Genomic DNA, 20,068 nt, shown 5'->3' with positions numbered 1-20,068 from the left:
CTCACAGCCAGTGATGTGTTTTCATGTCAGCCATAAGTATCACACACACACATATCTGCATTGATCCTTTCTGAGGCAAACTTACTGTGATTAACTTAAACTACTCTTGAGTTGCCCTCTAAGCAAAATTGTCCTCAGATTCTGTTGAAATGGAGAAAAGTTGAAGTTGTTGATTGTGGAACAGTATCTTTCATGGTGTTCATTGAAGAAAACTTAGAAATCTGAAATATAAAAGGAAGTAAACAATACCAACCTCAGATATGTTAGAATTTTGTATGTAGGGTGGGGGGCTGCTGCTTATGACATGGCACCCATATACTAGGAGGTCAGCAGACAAAATTCAGGGGCTGGTTCTCGGGAATCAGGAGGTCATCAAACTTGTGGGAGTGAGTGCTTTAACTTGCTGAGCCATTTCACTGGTCCACCTTAGACTTTTTGTTACTAATTTAACTGCTTTCATAAAACATATATATGTACATCATTTAAGTCTAGAAATATAGTTTAGTGGTACAATGCTTGCACACAGTTGTATATAACATTCACAAGACCATGGGTCCATTCCTTTATATAAAGAAATAAGTTAATAAATAGAATGTCATCATTGACATTTGCTGAGAAGTAGAAGGCAGCAGTGAAGAAAACACTGAGGGGTTAGGATATAACTCTTAGAACATTGCCTAGTCAATGGGGATGTTCTATCGGGAACTCATCAAGGCCAGCTGGCCGGGGTCTGAAAAAGCATGGGACAAAACCGGTCTCGCTGAACATAATGGACAATGAGGACTACTGAGAACTGAAGAACAATGGCAATGGGTTCTTGATCCTATTGCACGTAATGGCTTTGTGGGAGCCCAGGTAGTTTGGATGCTCACCTTAATAGACCTGGATGGAGGTGGGTGGTCCTTGGACCTCCCACAGGGCAGAGAAACCTGCTTGCTCTTTGGGCTGAGGAGGAAGGAAGACTTGATTGGGGGAGGGAGAGGGAATGGGAGGTGGTGGCGGGGAAGAGGCAGAAATCTTTAATAATTAAATAAATTAATTAATAAAAAAATTAAAAAATAAAAATAAAAAAATAAAAAATAAAAAAAAAGAACATTGCCTAGTATGTGCAAGACCCTGAGTTCAATCCACATTGCTACCGAAAAGAAAAGAAAAGAAAAGAAAGGAAAGGAAAAGAAAAGAAAGGAAGGAAAGAAGGAAGGGAACAATGAACAAATCAAGTTGGGTTGGGACAATGTGACTTTTCTTTTAGACTGGATCTCATTCTGTAGTCCAGACCCTTTCTGGCACTCACAATATAGCCAGGCTGGTCTCAGCCTCCAGGGTGCTATAGGTGTGAGATACCAAGCCCAGCTCTAATTACCATTTGTTGAATGTATAGCTATGGAATTCTGAGCATTTGAGAAAAGAGAGTGAGCATTATGTCTCACATCTGTAACCCTAGTGCTGGGGAAAGTGAAGCAGGAGGGTTGAAAATTCATCTCTGGAAAAGAAGGTTATGGGGAGGGGCTAGGAAGAGCTTTATCAGACAGAACTGAAAAAATGCAGTGCTGTGACTGACAGGAGATGATTGTCTCAGAAATGATAGGATTTTAAGGTTTGATACGTAAATATCAAAGTTGGAGGTTGGTCATTGAATGAAGAAAGTATTTGTTATTCTCCATCCTTCCTTGCACAGTAGAGTGACTGTAACACAGCAGTGGTGAGGCACCAAACGTAGCAGTTGCCTTAACTGAAAGGCCCACCTTACATCATTTTTAAATAGCACAGTGTTTGAAGAAATCCTTAGTAAATACAAGTGCATACTTACGTATTCTTTTAAAATACACTTTAGGCTGCAAACCAAACATCAAAATTCAAAGACCGTCGGCTACAGATATCATGGCACAAGCCCAAGGTACCATCTATATCTACTGAGACTGAGGAAGAAGAAGTCAAAGAAGAGGTAAGTTCAAACATTAAAATAAAATTTGAATTACAGTACTTCCTCTCTATTTTTTATATTAAATACTATACATTTAAAAATAGGCACTTTTCTTTCATTCAGTAAGTTAAAACCACTCTAAAAGTAATAGTAAGCCACTTAAAATATGAGAAGTATTTTGTATTTTTGTATTCTAATTGGTTTATTTAAAAGAATATTGATCCCACAATGTAAATTATTTCTGATTCTGTTAATTTTGCTTTTAAAAGAATCAAGTTTTTTTTTTTTCTTTTTTTTTTTGGTTTTTTGAGACAGGGTTTCTCTGTGGCTTGGAGCCTGTCCTGGAACTAGCTCTGTAGACCAGGCTGGTCTCGAACTCACAGAGATCCGCCTGCCTCTGCCTCCCGAGTGCTGGGATTAAAGAATCAAGTTTTTCTAGTTAATGAAGTATGTTCTGACTATATGGACAGGTTTATATAACAAAAACAGGAACGTTCCCAGTTTAGAAACAAAGTAGGTTTCTCATGTTGGTGATGTTTGTAGATACTTCTACTTTGTGTCAGATTTTAGATTTTTATTAAAGATGTGGAATGTCATGTCATGCAGAAAGTTAGCATATCCGCTGCTCACAAATCAGTGATAGATATCCCAAGAAAAATTGGGAAAGTTGCTGATTTTCCTTGCTTTTGTTAATGAGATAAAGTCAGTTTTAATTATTTTTTAATTGACACTGTACATATATTACGTATATATGTACACAAATATATATATACGTATATACAACACATAAATTGATTAACACTTTCTAAACATCCACTAATACTTAGTTTTGTTCTTTTGCTTTTTGAGACAGGGTTTTGCTCTGTAGTCCAGGCTACCTTCAAACTCACAAACTGCCTCCTCAGTCTTCCAGGTGCTAAGATTATAGGCGTGTACTGAGATGGCTGACTTCCACATAGTGTTTTATTTTCTTAGTGATATTGGAATGGGAATCTCCTATTAATGTTTTCAATAAAATAGGATAAATAGTAGTATCCATTTTTAAGGTGTGTTTTGGGATATGGGGAGGAAAATGGGTTAAAAGGTACAAATCAAAGCCAGATAGAAAACAAATTCTAGTATCCTGTTAGAGAATTAACCACATTTTATGACAGATTATAGTATCGTGTTGCATAATTCAAGATCTCTATTGAGAATGCTGAGTGTTACCATTACAAAGAAACAAACATCTCTGTTGTGTCTGAGTTGATCAATACATAGTGTTAACTGTGGCAAGGTAGCACATGTTCTCCATATTAAAAGATGGGGTTGTTGACTGGTTGGTAGTTTTTGTTTTGCCCTGAAAATAAGCTACTTGTCTATTTTTGTAAACTGATAAACTAGTCTGCTTATCACGTGGCTGGTTGACCTTGAGTTTGTGCACAGCTAAACTTGTACCTTCCTTTCTTTAGGAAACAGAAACCTCGGATTTGTTTTTGCATGATGATGATGATGAAGATGAAGATGAATATGAGTCTCGTTCATGGCGAAGATGAAATTTGATGCAAGCTGTGTAATTTTTAGAAATATTGTTTAGAAGAACAACTTTTTAAAATTATTTAAAGAAGTCGATGAGCCAAAAAAATTTTTTTTATTTTTGTCTTCAACATAGTAGGTTTAAGGACAGCAAGTTGCTATTCAAACACATCTTGTAATTGTCAGTGATATCAAATCACCAAAGGCCATGACTTTATGCAGTTGTGAAGATCTGCAGGAGTGACTGGATTCTCTAGAACCTTACCTTCCACACCATTTGTTTCTGCTCTTGGTGCTGGATTACAATGTAAAGACAGGGTGTTCAGAAATTTTATTTTGGATTATAAATCTGCTGATAAAAATTTCATTAAATGTCAAAATCGCCTGGAATCTCTTAACTCTTAGCTATTATGGATGGGTCGTCAGACAGTAGGAGATATTCATAATTTAAATACCCTTTTCTTTCAAGGATGGTCTTGGAAGAAAAGTTCATTTTTTCCCCTATGGAAGAGCCCACTTTATAGTCAGTCTTTTTCAGAGTTTAATGTGCAGCAGTACCTCAGCAAAACCACCATCTCTGTTCCCAGATTCTGCAGAGCTCTGGAGCTGGCTCTGTGATACTCATCCTCTCCTCACACTGGCTCTGGGGCTTCTGCCATTGTCCTTCCTTGTTTTGATATGGGGTGAGCATTGCTTCAGTTGGTCCTCCCTTTTTTTTTTTTAATAATTCTCATTTTGCCTTTTACCCCTCATTCATTCCCTGTTATCTTCTTCATCCCTTTTGATGATAGGCCTAACTTTTTAAATAAGTGTTCAGTTGGGCAATCAAGAATCAGTCATCAGTAAAAGGTTTAAACCAGCACCATTATAAATAAGTGATGTTTTGATAAAATAAAGGCAGAGTTTCAGGAGAAAGAGTTACTGGCTTCCTCCCTCTTTAAAGCTTCAGCATAGTTATAGTTACATAAAAGGGTTAAGGATATCTGAAGTTCTTTTCCTAAACTGTAACCATGATGGTGAGGTGCTGAGGTAGGAGTTAGGAGTCTGCATATCCTAGTAATAAATGAGATTCTAACTTGACATTGATCAGATGACCTTATATTTTCATAATTTTATAGATTTCTGCTGTCCATGAACATACGCATACTTTAGTAGGCAGTTTCCTTTACCGTGTGCATTTTTACTGTACACTGTACAGAGTATCTGTTAGGTAAAATATACGTGTAAATTTATGTCCTTGTGTTCTGAATGTTAGATGGAAAAGCAGAGGAGCAACACTACACTGTACTTACCACTGGGGAAATGAAATGATTATTGTACATAGGATGTCACTTTTACATGTGTGGTGTGAAATTTGAAACTTCCTGTTGGCTGTAGAAGGTTATTGGTGATCACTAACCATGCCAGGGTTTTTGTTTCCAGAAGTAAAGACTGTTTCTTAAAATAGAAACAGTTCACTCTGAAACCCAAAACCATCAGGACTCTAGAGTTACATAGAGACAAGGCGTTAGATCCCACCTTCTGATCATCCTTTCCTCTTCATATTGTCTTGGAATGATGTGTCAAACACCAGGATCCTTTTTAAGTTCGCGTAGTTTTCCCTTAGTAGTGGGACTTCTCCAGGTCACTGTGTTTCTGTGAACACCGAGGCTGAAGTGAGCCCACTGAGAACGAACACGTAGAACAGGTACCCTACACTAAGCATCTGCTCCTTACTTCTCCATCATCTCTAATGAATTTCCTTGATGTCCGTGACTCAGTCAGTATATATTTGGAAAGATTCATTGTGGTGAATATTTTGAGTCCTGACCATTTAAACATGATAGAGGGAACAAAGGATTTATATATTTTTTGTACAAAGTTTTTTCTTAAACTGTATAATTTTGTAAATAATTTGTTTGGGTTTTTTTTCTTTTGTGTACTAAAACTACCAGCGTATAGATTTCAATAAGAATTGTTGTATTTTTGTATTTGGAAACTGAAAATTACAGTAAATTAGTGAAGCCGTAAGAAAGTCTGCGTAGACTGACATTCGACTGAATGAGATTCCTTTTCATATGATTTTTTTTAACCTTAAAATTGACATCTTTATACACTCACTGTAGAGAGAGGTGAGGATTCGTTTGACTTTTTTGTTACTGGGGCAGAGGTTGGGAAAGAAAGGTGCTAATGTGAAGACCAGATCATTTTTCACTAAGATTTTGGGTCCCTAGTACAAAACTTGGGGTTTCAGTATTCCTTAAAATTAACTAAAATTCTTTTCCAATGTGTTTCACTCAAAAATGAATGATAAAATAGAGATTAATTACACTCAAGGTTAGCATAAAATAGTTGAATATGTGTATGTGTATCTATCTCTCCCCGTTGCCCCCTCCCACCTATCCCCAACTGTTAGAATCCACACCACGACTGGTTTCTTGGCATCTTTGTGTATAGAGAAAAGATTTAGCATTTGAGGCAGATTCTGCTGCTCCTAGTGTGTAGGTGCCCATGTAGCAGAACAACAGTGACAGCTGCCAGATTTACTACCAGATTTCTGCCCAAACCTGGAAAGATAACACCAAGGAATGTGATTTTTTTTTCTCAGTTTCTTCTTGGAGCGTTGGGAAAATGTCGCCACCCACTGAGACGCTGGAAAACAGTTTTTTACAGCGAGAAAGATCCCGCTGATGGATGACTATTTCAAAAGAAAAAAAATCATGTGAAAAGGAATAGTGTTTCCTCTCAATGTATAGTATGCCTGTATTATAGTTTTTACAAGATTGTGAACTTGTGTAATAGTATATAGGAGATATTGTTGGATTTCTAACTGTTTATACATTTAAATTCATATATGTAATGTTTGTTTTATCGATTACAATCTGAATTTCTAAAACGCATGTTGACTTTTGCAATAAAGATGCAATATGGAATGGTTCACAATTGGGGGGAAAAGAAGAAAAAAAAGATGAAAATATTACAAATTTAAAAGAATCTGGAAAATTTATGAACCATTCCAAAAATTATAACAATCACTAAAAGAGCTGTAATTCTGGCTTGTTCTGGAAAGAAAGAAATATGAGTGTGAGCTTGTTTGTGAGCCTGAGTGAGTAGTGGATGCTTGTGAATGCTCTATGTGCCTGAGAGACTGTCGCTGTATATGAAGTTGATTCAGTTCCACTGGTTTAAATGTTGACAAAACTTCTTCAGCAGGGTAGTCTGGACAGCAGAGGAACATGACAGCATATGCCTGTACTCTCTGCACCTGGGCGGTTGGAACAGTAGCTTGCAAGTTGAGTCCCACCAAAGTGAGGGACACTGGGAGAAAAACATGCAAGTTCAGCTAGTAAGAAACCTTAAAAGAAAAGGAAAAGAGTGACTTATTTTATGTGTGTGGGTATTCTACCTGTAAACATGTCTGTGTGCCACATGTGTCTACAGAGGTCAGAAGAGGGTATCAGAGCTCCTGGAACTGGAGGATGGTTGTCTGCTGCCATGTGGCTCTTGAGGGTCCTCCGGAAGAGTGGCCAGTGCTCGTAAATACCGAGCCATCTCTCCAGCCCCCTAGTTAACCTTTTATAACTGTGTTTTGGGGTCGTGAATAAGTTTGTATCTCTGCCACAAAGCACAAGCAGTTTAACAAAAACATTTATTTTGGTGCTAAAGATACTCAATGTGCCTACCAACAGAAGGAGAAAGACAAGGGCCCTGCAGAAAAGATTGACTGCAGACACATCAGTGCTCAATGTGAAGGTTTGCAAGGATGCACAGGAAAAGGGAGCACCAGGATTCCGTCGTGAGAAAGAGGACAGGAAGTATGTTACTCAAACACTTGTCAGTTTTTAAATTGATACTATAAAATACCCCTCCAAGTGGCTATGACTTCTCTAAGAATGGTCTTTTTTTTTTAACTTCCTCAAGAAAATACTGAAATATGGTCAGTTCTATTCTTTTCAAAAAATTAGAGGAGTGTCTGTATAATGTGACTGGCAAAGGAGTTGCCTGTCAACATTGGTTTTAACAGACCATAGATGATGCCATGCATATTGATTGCTTTTGGACCTTGGTGGGGGCATTCCTAACACTGCTGTATGTGTCTACGAGTGACAACATTTTTTGCTAAAATGGAGTTCTGGTTAGAAGAAATTATTAATTTTATTGAAGTTTTTTCCCTGATTTTGATGTAAATTATACTAAGGCAAAAAGAAAGAGAGAGATAAATTTTAGGTCATGCAACCCAGATATGGCCTAGTCAGAGTTTAGTTTTCGTAGACATGAACCTGGTGTGTGTGGTTTAGAGTAGAGCACATTGGACCACATTAATTTGAGGGTAGGCCTACATATTTTATATTTTCTAACTTTTGGAGCTAACCATCATTGGCTCAGACTAACACTGCTATTATATGTGTTAGAAATGACTTTAACCTCTGCTAAATTGATATAACCAAGAGTTCATGTTTCAAAGGATCATCTGCCATGTGACCTCTCACCTGCTAAGCAGGCGGCCTTGAGAACCAAAACACGCCAGCATTTGAGACAGGTGGCTTGATAAAGGTGCAGTTAACTTGAGAATAATTGTGATTTTTTTTTAAGATTCTTCTTTTCTTTTTCTTTTTTTTTTTTTTTTTTGCCATGGAAGTTGTTTGGTAGTCTAAGATAAACGTGTAAAACATTTTTATGTTTATGTCAGATCCTGTTTAGGTGTTTTTTACTCAATTTTTAAAGTCAGTTTTATCTTTGCTCATATCTCATAAAGCATATTGCCACTTCTTCACTCACCCCAGACCACCACTGGGAGATGCCGATACTTTTCAGTTTTCATTAAAATAGCAAGGCCTAATCTGGACCTTGCCGTGTTAGTTTGTTCAAGGAGGAATGGGTCTGCTCGTATGCCGTTTGAGTTCCTAGACCAGATGCTGTTCATCTGTAAACATGTATTTCTAAGTTAAATTCCAGTCCCTGAACTACCTACCTACCCTCCAGCTAGAGTTACTTGCCATGGTATTTGTATGTTAACGGTTAGGGCCTGCAGGGGGCTCCAAAGGGCAAAACATAGGCTTGAAACAGTGAAAACCTTCACAAAAACCCAGACCCACGTTCTCTACTATGAGCTACTCATAGTACACATAAAACAAAAGTTCGCAAGGCAGTACTTGCTGTGCAGAGCACACTCGCTTCTATATTAGACAAGATTTTATGTCTGAACTCTAGTTGGGCTCTCCAATTATAGTTTGAAAAACTAGCTTCTTGGGCTACAGGAAGAACTGCATCTCTAAATACTTTCTCACTGTGACATCATCCAAAACATTTTAGCTACTGAATGATGTGTTTATTTTGCTTGGAAAAATTTCTGGGGCCCAAAACTGACCTTCAGCCTAAAGGTAAACGGGGTCGCAGAAGCTTCTTGGTTCTGTCACCTGAAGGGTACTTTTACTCTTAGGATTTAAAAGCAGGCTTTTGTGTAAGCCAAAGCAAATCTGCCCACCCCCCTTTTTAAAGCACCTTGTAAGGAACTCTGGGAGATTGCAGTCCTTTTGTTTGCACCCTTTCTCCTGAGTGGCATACAGTGCCGCTGTACTTGAACTGCAATTTAGGTAGTTGAAGTCACTGCAAAGATTATTTACATATATAACATGTATATGTATGTACATGAGAGCTGCTTGACACAACTATATGTTTAAATCTGATAATAAAATAATTTTTCGCTGAATTTAATTTTGTACTTAATTTAGAGTTTATCTTAGCCATCAACGACTTTTTATATCTGTGATAAAATTTATAAACATTTTGTCATTATGCAATGGAATTTTACTTCAAACAGATGCTTTTAAGTCTAAGAACTACAATAGATAAACCGATATATTAAAAATAATCACTTTCTTGGGTTTTTTTTTCCTCATTTTTAACATCTAAGTATTTCTGCTCTTTGTGTCTCTTTGCCTATCAAAGCTTAATTTTTTCCTTTAATTATCAGGTCATATTGTTCAGGATCATGAGCAAGTTGACATTTCAATTAATGCAGAGCATACTCGGTGAATGGAGCCCATTGGATCTGTGTGATAGAATATTCAGCACTAATGGTATTTGTACAACTCTCGTTTCTAAGACTCTTGTCCATTTGACAGTCAGATTCTGTAGGCACTCAGACCACACTTCTTGTGCTGCATGGTACCATGCCAATATTTTTGGCTATTTTCAAACTTTCTGGATGACTAGGTTTGAATGCAGATTATGGCAAAGGGCAGAGCAGTTGTCTGCTTTCTGTGCTCACAGCTATTGGGGAAGATGTGGAACACTCACGGCTTTGTTTAGTCTTAAAAATTCAATTTGAGGAAGGGATAAGATGCTTCCCCGTGGTCACACAGCCCGGAGTTCAGGGACTAGAATTTGAATACAGGCCTGTCACCAGAGCTCGTGGCCTCACCTTTACACTCTGCTGCTTCCAACAGTGGGACGCTGCAAGTCTATGGGATGTCATTGATCTTTATTACTGTCTGTCAAATATTGTCATCTTGGCTCCTGTCTCATGCCTCAGACTGGAACCAACATTCCCCAGGGAACACCACCACACTTTTAGATGGCGTACTTGAAACCAGGGAAAGCAGTGTTTATTCATGCTAATTCATGGAGAAACAGTTTAAAGTAATCACTTTCTGTGACCTTTGCAATGTACAGCCAGCCAATTTGATACATTTTACAATAATTTGTCTATATCGTAACCTATTTATTTTATTTTCAATCTTATCTTAATATTTTTCCTGTGGCAAACTGAGTTATGATAATCTCGCAGTATTTCTATGTTGCTTCTTTATGTTTTTCAATATTTCTGGTGCCTTCTTTTAACCTTAGCATTTAGAAAATCATGTTGTACATAAATAAGTTGACATGTTTTATTATTGTTTTCATATAGTATACTGAATTTTCTGGACAGAAAGTGCTGAGAATAGCAGTGTTCATTTATAGTTATGTTTATACCCTTTTTTGAAAGAACAAACTTACTGAATGAAACCATCATTGTTCTGTTTATATTTGCCTTTTATATACTTTATTTTAGAAGTACTATTTTAAATCTTTGAGGATTTCTACTTTTCACTATTCTGGCCACTAAACAATGTTTACTGGGAGGTAATTATTATGATATAATTGTCCACTGAAAGAAAAAAAAAGATAGAATCATCTTTGAGGAAGAGAATATTTTTCGCCTTTGACAGCACTTAAGAAAACTAAGCATGACCTAATTGGTCCAATGAAAAGTATTTTTCTTCAGAAGTGATTGTATTGTTTCTGTGTGTACATGTTTGTTTGTGCGCGTGTATTGGTGAATGCACGCATGTGTGTATGTGTGTGTGGCTGCCAGAGTAGATGGCAGGCATTGTTTTGTGTTCCATCCTTCTCATTTTTGATGTCAGGTGTCTTCCTGTATTGCATCCCATCTCATCTTTTCATGACACGATCTTTCATCGAAGCTGGAGCTCACTGATTTGGCAAGACCGGCTTCCAGCAAGCCCCAGGGATCTTCCTTCCTTCTCCTCCCTAGTGCTGGGATTATAGGTAGGGCTTTTAAGGGGTGTACCAGGGATCCAAACTCAGGTTCTCATGCTCAAGTACCTTACTGATTGAGCCCCTATTCTTAATAATTTTTATGGGCACAAGGAATGTTTCCAGTATGACACTGAAATTGCTGATGCAAAGGAGACTTGACTGTAACATCCTTACTGCTAATATAGACCTTGCTTTCTCAATGGGAATTCTTCCTAAAGTACAATCAGTTCTGTTTTAGAAACCATTTCTGTTGTTAGTGCTAACAACACAAGCCTGTTGTTACAGAGCTGTCAACAGTTAGAACTTCACACACAGACTGATTTTCTTAGTTGTAATATTTTGTCTTAAAAGTTTTTCTACCAATGACTTTAAAATACTTCCCACTCTGCGATTTACTTAAGTCCTAATAAATTATGTATTTCTATAGTTTAGCCATTCATGTAAAAAATTACTTGGAGTCACTCAGAATGGTGTGTGGTCTCTTAAGGTCCTATGTGTCAAAAAAGTTTAATTCGCTCTGTTTTACACTTTCAAGTAAATACTACTGTTGCATCAGCTAAGAACTGAAGAAAACATCTTTCAACACTGAAGTAAGTTATTAAATTTACTTAAGACTTATATAAGGGCATTTTTATGGAAAACTTCTGTTTCTGGTATTTTTGGAAGTGGCTGCATCTAAAGAGACAAAGGAGTCTGGGCTAGTCAGATCTGCACATGGAAAACTGCGCAGGGTAGAAACCACTGCACAGCTCTTGTGTATTCTATGACCAAGAGGAGTGTCCTCGCCATAGATATTTTGCTGTCATCACTGGCATCAGGTTCATGATTTCCAGACTCAGGTCGCTGGAATGGTCACAGTGGGTTCTGAGAATCCGAAGGAAAGCTGTGTGTGTGAGGAGAAAGCATGAGGAGTGTTGAGTGAGTTGTAGGGTTACCCTGCACCATTCATGCCCAGCAGCATGAAAAGAAGCGGGAGAAGGAGAGAGCGTGGGTGTGGGTCATAAATAAAATTAGAACAGATGGGAGAATGGAGCATTTTGAACCCTCCCTTTGGAAATTGTTCAGTAAATGACTCAATGAAGCCCCAAGAGCTAATAAAGAGCAACCCATCCATCTCTCCCTTTTATTCAGCTCATTCCAATCTCATTTTGACAGTCAATGACCCAAAGAGTAAATTACTGTAAAAGCTATATTATTTTATCATGAAACTTTATTGTTTTGTTTTATTGTATTGTTTTGTTTCTTTTTTATGCGGCACTTTTAATATCAGTATTGTCTCTCTGAGCGGAGTGGCAAGCTGTATTCTGAGAGCCCAGAGCAGGGCCAAGCAGATCATCCCCACACTTAAGGCACTTCCTGACTGTAGTTTTGTTGAAAATCTCCCCAAACAGATGGGCAAAGTATTGTTTATAATTACATAACTCATGTGACACACTCTGCTGAACACTTCCCAAATATTTCATGTTCAGCAACTCCGTGAGGTATACTATTCTGTTCTTTATGTCTCAAGTTTTTGTACGAGTAAAAACTAAGGCATAGAGGTTGAATAGCTCACAGTGTCACAGCAAAGCCAAGGGTAGAAACCACTTAGCTCTGCTTAATGTCAAAATAGGTCTTGGGCTATTGCCTCTGTTTACTTAGGCAAGATGAGTAGTTTTTAAATTATTTTTGTTTTTTAATTAAATTTTTAGATTATTTTTATTTTTTAAAAAATATTTGTTTATGTGTTTTGTATATATGGGTAGTTTGACTGCATGTACATATTCACACCATAAGAGGTTATCAAACAGTTGTGAGCCACCATGCGAGTGTTCGGAATTGAACTCAGGACCTTTGGAAGAGCAGTGAGAGCTCTTAGCCACTGAGCAATCTCTCCATCCTGATTTTTTTTCTTTTAAAAAAATTGAAATAGAATTATATCACTCCCTGCTCCCTTTCCTCCCTCCATCTCCTTCCTTCCTCAGATCCCTATGATGTCTTGCTTTCTCAAGCTGATAGCCTCTTTTTGATTATTTTTCACACCTACATATATCTACGTATATGCGCAAATATGCATAAATACAAGCTGCTGAGTCTTTTTGTTGCGTTGGGGACAACCATATAAATAAGTGGGCTTGTCCCTGGGAGAGGATAGTTCTCCCAGCAGGCATTAGTTGCCTGTAGTTCTTTGTCTAGGGATGGAAGCCTGTGAATTATCCCCTTCCTTGGTAGTATGTCTGTTGATATTGCCGTTGTCCTATTCCTGTTCATGTGGCCACCGCTGGGGAGGCTGTCTCACAGCAGACTTCCTGCTGCTCTGGTTCTTTCTGTCTTTCTGCCTCCTCTTCCTTGATGTTCCCTGAGCCTCAGATGTCAGAGCTGAGATGTAGAGGTGGCTATTGACGCTGGACTCCCCATGTTGATCTTGGCTTCATACTCTGTTGTGGTTTCCTGAGATTCTTTCCCATTTGCTATAAAGAGAGACTTCTCAGATGAGGGGTGGTAGCTACACTTACTATGGGTATAAGGATGAGCTTTAGAATAGAAGAGGGAATTTTGCTGATCTAGCGAAGTGATGATAGATTCTTTTCTAAGGTCCATGACTATTATACTACCCCCGCAGGCTACGTTTCCAGTTCAGAGCATGACTTTCTTCCTGTTGAGTGGCCCTTAAGTTTAATCAGATAGCTGTTGGTTGCCCCCGACATGTGAGTGCCGCTTACTGCACTTTTATGCATATCTTGCATGCTGGTGATTGCCATGGTTCGTAAGTGTTGCTCCTGGGTTCAATTACTCCCCTCTCTTGGTAGCTGGCATAGTACTTGCTGGAGCCTTAGAAGCTAGACCACACGAAAGAGGCTTTCAGGCCAGATCTAGCTTGAATCATCCGTGCACCATACCCTGTGTTTTGTGACAAGTATTTTAATATTAGTGGCCATTAAATGTTCACAGGATTTCAGTGATCATTGAATAAGTTGATAGCACTGAAAACACTTGTGAAATTACATGGCTCTTAGCAGATCCGAGTTCTTCATGTTGTCCAAATGGAGCTATTTTCAACTATAATTGAATTTCCTACCTCAGTTGTTAAACCATGTGATATTAGCTGGTGAATGTTAGTGACCTTGGAGAAAGACAAGACTTCACGCCTGAGTGTATAACTCTGTAAGACATCAGGGGAGTTAACAGTCCTCCAGGGACTGTTGTCTAATTTTCAGTTAGACTTCAACCATTGGAAGTGTACATTGCCTGTAGCCACAAAGTAAGGCAAATCCAGCAGGTTTTGACAGAGGGGGCTACCTCTCCTCACTACAGTCCCCTTTCCTGCTTTCCTTATGCTTCCTAGCAGCATCCATCTCCCATCCCAGCCCTGTTCAGAGACTTGTGCAGGCTTCTCCCCTGTGTATCCCCAGGACGTGCTCCTGATAACTCCTTCAGACAATTACTTATGTAGAATACTTTTTCCTTTGCCTCTTTGTTTTGGTGCCCAGGATGAATCTAGGCTAGGGCTCTACCCCTCAACTCTATTCCTAGGCTCTTGCCTGAGCCATTCTCTGATATGTGTATATGTTTCCATGTAAAAAGAAGCCAGTGAGTCTGGTAGTGGTGGCAGAACTTGGGAGGCTGAGGCAGGCAGATCTCTGAGTTCAAGGCCAGTCTGGTCTACAGAGAGTTCCAGGACAGCCACGGCTACACAGAGAAACCCTGTCTTGAAAACCAAATAAATAAATAAAGAGATAGATAAATAAATAGATAATATAAAAATAAGTAGACAAATATAAAAAATTAAAAATAAAAGACAGTGAATTGTGCTTTTGTGTGTGACCAGAAGACAACTCAAATTGAAAAGTTTATTTAACTATTTTCATAGAAAGTAGATCTGTTTGATAAAGCAAAGAAAACCATCCTACAAACCACAATCCAAGAACTTAGACAACAATGAGGACACTAAGGGAGACTTACATAGATCTAATCCTTATGGGAAGTAGGAAGTAGAAAAAGACAAGATCTCCTGAGTAAATTGGGAGCATGGGGACCTTGAGGGAGGATTGAAGTAGGGAGGGGAGAGGCAGGAAGGGGAGCAGAGAAAAATGTAGAGCTCAATAAAAATCAATAAAAAAATAAGAAAGTATATTGCTTGGGGGACAATAAATAAACTACTGAACAGATAGTACAAAGTCTATGAAATAGTTGCAACTCCACAACTGTCTATGACTCCTGGCAGAATCCAGTACTTCGTCCGTGCCCCGCTCCGGGAGCACCAGGTACACACATGCTGCACATGCACACATTCAGGCGGGGCACCAGAAAAAGAAATGGATAACATTTAAAAAGTAAATTGGGGGCTGGAGAGATGGCTCAGAGGTTAAGAGCACTGACTGCCTTTCCAGAGGCCCTGAGTTCAGTTCCCAGCAACCACATGGTGGCTCACAACCATCTATAATGAGATCTTCTGGCATGCATGCATACAGACAGACAGACAGAACACTATATATATAATAAATAGATAAATAAATAAAATATTTTAAAAAATAAAAAGTAAATTGGTATTTTGGTCATTTCACAACTTTTAGGAAATTATCCATGATTCTGTGAAAAGTAATCCCATTAATAAAAGTATGGAGGATTCAGGTATAGCTCAATTGAGAAAGTGTAAACATGGGAACCTGAGTTCTATCCCAAGAACTCAGACAAAAGAGAGCTGGGACTGGTGGTGTGTGCATACAGTCTCCGCTCTGGGGACACAGGCATGGGGATCCCTGGATCCTATAACCTACTCGGTGACACCCAGGTCCCCATAACCTTGTCACCCTGAGGTTGTCCTCTGATGCCCACACATATTCATATGCACATGGCCGTGCACCTGATATCCACACATAATTTATACATACATGCACCTGCACATTCAATATGCACACAACTTATATTAATAAAACAAGCATTTACAATGGGTTTAAGCGAATGATTTATTGAACATTCTATAATATGAACATGCTTTAATTATGCCAGTGGAAGATATACTACATGTTCTATCTTCAAAATGACAGGTGCTTCTCTCTCTCTCTCTCTCTCTCTCTCTCTTTCTTTCTCTCTCTCTCATCATTACCCACATACTGCACACTTGCAGGGAATAAAGACAGGTGTTTGCTCCTGTGATATTGATGGTTTTATTGGTGTGTGTTCTTAAGACATTACCTCTGTGTTCTACTGTAAGCCTTTTTTTGGTTTTGTTTTGTTTTTGTTTTTAACTCATTTCCTGTGCAAAGAATTTCCTTTAGGAAGAAAAGGAGGTTGTGACAACGTGCTTCCCTCAGGGTACCATGCTTAATTCACTGGGAGATCTTCTGTTTTCCATTTTATCTTTCTCTCTGCTGGGGTGATTAACTTAATGGACTACCCAGGAGCCCGGGGCAGAAGCTGTGTTTCGAATTTAAAATCAAAACAGAATAGCAGGTGTGAAATTTGGGATAAGTACCAGGACTAGATCTGGAATACAAGAAAGGCCTCATCCTACCAGTAATGAGCAGCAACCTGTGGCCTCCACCAAACACTACATGCAGCCCAAAGGGCTCACACCTGTAGAAAAGGGCGAGCCACCTCTGTAACTGGTGAGTGTTTTCATGAGCTACAAGCCTCAAACGACTGTGGGATTGTCCAGACTTTGAAGTTTTTACAGTATTTTCTGTTGTGGGGTCACGGACTGCATGGGAGTTTGGAGCTCTCTTTCATGTAGGAAAAGATCATTCAGCATCACCACGCGATGCATCGCAGTGCCATGAAAGGGTTGCACGGCTTATGAAGATCTTAGCACTGCTGTGCTGTGTCGGCAACAAGTGGCGCCTTCCCATTTGTTTCAGGACTGTATTAACTCCCAGGATAAGCTCAGAAGGCAACACACCCTTGCCGTCTCCCCACCCTCTCCTGTACGTGTTGATTTTAAATAATCTACTCACATTGTTATGCGAATCATGTCCTTTGGAGCAATTAGAAGTTGGCAAGGCTGAGAAACGAAGAATTCTGGAATAGCTGTTTAATTTTCTCCCTTTCTCCCACTATATGGTTTAATATTTTAAGACTGCAGATATTTCAGTAATGGATGTAATTCTAGATGTTGCTTTTTAGAGGTGATAATAATCTGTCTCAAAGTAAAAATACCAGAGCAGAAATGTATGAGGATCAGTGGTCGGAGAAGGAGTCTGGAAATCGTGATTTTGAACACATCGCATAGGCAAAAGAGAACACGGCTGCTGTGTGGCCCTGGCCCGTAAATGACATCACCATCTCTGGTGGTAATCAGAACATCCCTTTACTGTTATTACTATGTTTTTAATGGCTTAGAAAAGGAGAAAGCGTGTGTTTCTACAGGTGGTGTGGGCACTAAGCATTTCCTGGAAATAGAAATGTAACCCACACGGGAGGAAGGAACTGGACATGGTGTTGCCCTGTAGCCGACATCTCCAAAGTTGGTCGGTCCGTGCACAGGAAATTGTGCCGTTGCATGGCCTTCCTGGTCTAACAGGACACAGAGTTCTGCTCCCCGCTGGCTGCTCCCTGCTGGCTGCCCCCCGCTGGCTGCCCCCCGCTGGCTGCTGCTTTGCCAGCACAGTTACTGGTGGTTTTGCTTTCCTCAGGCCTTGGGTGTTTTCTCCAGATTTCGGACACCTGAACTAATGGGCTACCTGGTTTTAGTAACCTGGCTAATCTGGTTTAACAGATTTTCTTTTCTTCATGACATCCCTATTTTAAGTCACTGCCGAGCAGCTGCTTTGGGACTCATTTCTGCCAAAGGGTTTGTATGCACGGTAGACAGAAAGCAGAGGGTGGCTGGACACTGAAGGAATCTATTGCGCTTGCTCTGTTTTGTTTATCACCTCTAAGAGGGCCTTTGAGTCCTCAGCTCGAAGCTGATTGTGGGGAGAGGGAAGGTGGAAAGACAGTACTGGAGAACTTGCTGGAAGCCTGTAGGAGACAGTCAGGTTGTGCCTGCCCTACTCAGTGTGGCTGGCAGAGTCGTACGAGCTGCCCACTGTCGTGACCACTTTCTGAGACTGACACCTCCCCTTTTTTTCGGGTAAGCAGAGGCATATTTCAAGACCTCTGTTAACCTGCCCATGGACGGCTCTCACTCCAGAATCCTGAGCCAGCATACAAGTTAATGCAGTAGCGGCGTGCCTTCTTCTCTTTCCTTGCGAGAAAGCATTAGAAAGTACAAGCAGAGAGTGACTTCTCTGGAGGGGATAACCTCAGATCTACCCTCACGTGTGGCAGCGGGTTGTTCATTAACGACATTCCTTAGATCAAATGTGCTGTGACACGGGATGCAGAGATGCACCGCCTTTGATTGGAAACTCAGGGAGCAAACGACAACAAAGGGGCCGAGTGAGCATCTGAAGGCTCTAGCTGTCACCCCAGCACTGAAGAGTCTCAGGCAGTTGTCCTGGGTGAGATCGTTTTCTCTCTCTCTCTCTCTCTCTCTCTCTCTCTCTCTCTCTCTCTCTCTCTCTCTCTCTCTCTGCCATGTATTGATGACGTGTCATTCTGCAGGCAGGACACATGTGGTACTCCCATCACAAGATAAGCCCCCATTTATTGTGACATTTTTGTATCTAAGTTCTGACTGCCTACAGATGTACCACCCTGAACACACATAGTCTAAGCAGCTTGTGAAGGGTCAGACCTGTTCAGTACTTTGGTGGGGGAATCTTAAGATCTTCGTGCTTAAAGGTGCCATCAAGGGATCCGATTCCCAGTCTCCAAGGAGGGTTGGGAGCAAAAACCTGGGAAAAGGAAAAGGTCAGAACCTTTGGTACTTCCATCAGGTTGAGGCATTGTGTCCTTGACATGGTTGTACCTCTGCCAACAACACACATTCACTCAGAGTTTCACCCACTCCCTTCAATAATAAGTAAAAAAAAAAAAAAAACCTGAGTTCATAATCGGGATACTCTGAGAACTCATTTTGTAATGCTTTGAGGTGTATATGCCTGTGAGCCCGCATTGCCAATGAAATTGAGGAGTGGTAACGTCGCAGAGTTAGCAAGTGAAAGGAGACAAATCCAGGGAGCCTTCAAGAAGTGGCAGCCTCTACTCTTGTATGAACACGACACAGAACTACAGGGGCTGACTTGTGCCAGCTTCAAAACTCAAAGCTAAAAGGGAAGGAAGGAAGGAAGGAAGGAAGGAAGGAAGGAAGGAAGGAAGGAAGGAAGGAAGGAAGGAAGGAAGGAAGGAAAAAAAGAAGCCAACTGAATTTATGGGGGCAAAAGCGAAGGTTTAGATCATTTTGGATTCATATGAAATTATTTTAAAACCTTCAAACTTAATAAGTTTAACACCATGAAGGAGGCGCCTTTCAGATGCTTATCAAAATTTATGCTTTCTAAATGTTGTCAAAAAGAGGAGTCTAATTCTTCTCACCTCTTACCATTAGTTTTAGTCCCCATATATTCTATTCCTGATTTTATTGATTTATACATATACAGAGACTTTATTTGTTTCGTTAACTTTGTGTATGTGTTTGGGTACACATGTGGAGGTCAGAAGATAGCCCGAAGGAGTCGATTTTCCTCTACCTTGTGGGTCTGAAGGGTCAGACTCAGGTCAGCAGGCTCAGCCACAAGCACCCGCAGCTGATAAACCAGCTTCCCAGCCTTTGAGACGGGGTGTGTGTGTGTGTGTGTTTGCCTGCCAGGTGGGCCCTGAACCTGAAATCTTCCTACCTCAGCCTCCTAAGTGCTGGTATTATAGGAGCGTGTTACCAGTCCTGCCTTAATGTAGGATTTGAAATACTGAAAAGCCTGAGAACTATGTGTGCCTTATAGTTTAGAGAAAGCTGTCCCGCGTGCGGAGACACACTCGCTGGTGTTTCCCGGCACCGCTCTGTAGACACACAATTTTCCTGTTTGCGCCTCTTTTATCCCCATTCTATTCTTCACGAAGCCACATCTGCCCAGCTTTGGTGATTAGTGGAAACATTAGCAGACCTACTGTTTTAGAGCGTAAATAATTAATGGCCGCTCCTGATTAATTTCTTTGGGAGCTGGCTCTTGTTCGACTAGGGTTAGATATATTTCTTGAATTAAGAGGAGATATAAAGATAGGGGACTCTGCTTACTTTGAAAATAAGGC

General features: G+C 39.9%; 1 protein-coding gene across 2 annotated transcripts in view; it reads left to right on the top strand.

Annotated features, from left to right (window-relative positions):
• Positions 1-6,546, top strand: part of Rbm27 (RNA binding motif protein 27) — a 73,684-nt gene extending 67,138 nt beyond the window's left edge. For both annotated transcript variants that reach the window (XM_057788707.1, XM_057788705.1), the window contains 2 exons: positions 1,835-1,945; positions 3,376-6,546. In XM_057788707.1, coding sequence (XP_057644690.1) covers positions 1,835-1,945; positions 3,376-3,459 — 195 coding nt within the window. In that variant the 3' untranslated portion in view covers positions 3,460-6,546. The remainder of the gene's footprint in view (positions 1-1,834; positions 1,946-3,375) is intronic.
• The last annotated feature ends 13,522 nt before the right edge of the window (positions 6,547-20,068 follow it).

Source organism: Chionomys nivalis, chromosome 14, assembly GCF_950005125.1.
Source record: "Chionomys nivalis chromosome 14, mChiNiv1.1, whole genome shotgun sequence".
Lineage (NCBI taxonomy): Eukaryota > Metazoa > Chordata > Mammalia > Rodentia > Cricetidae > Chionomys > Chionomys nivalis.
Note: the sequence above shows the minus strand (reverse complement) of the source record. Positions and strands in the feature narration are given on the sequence as shown.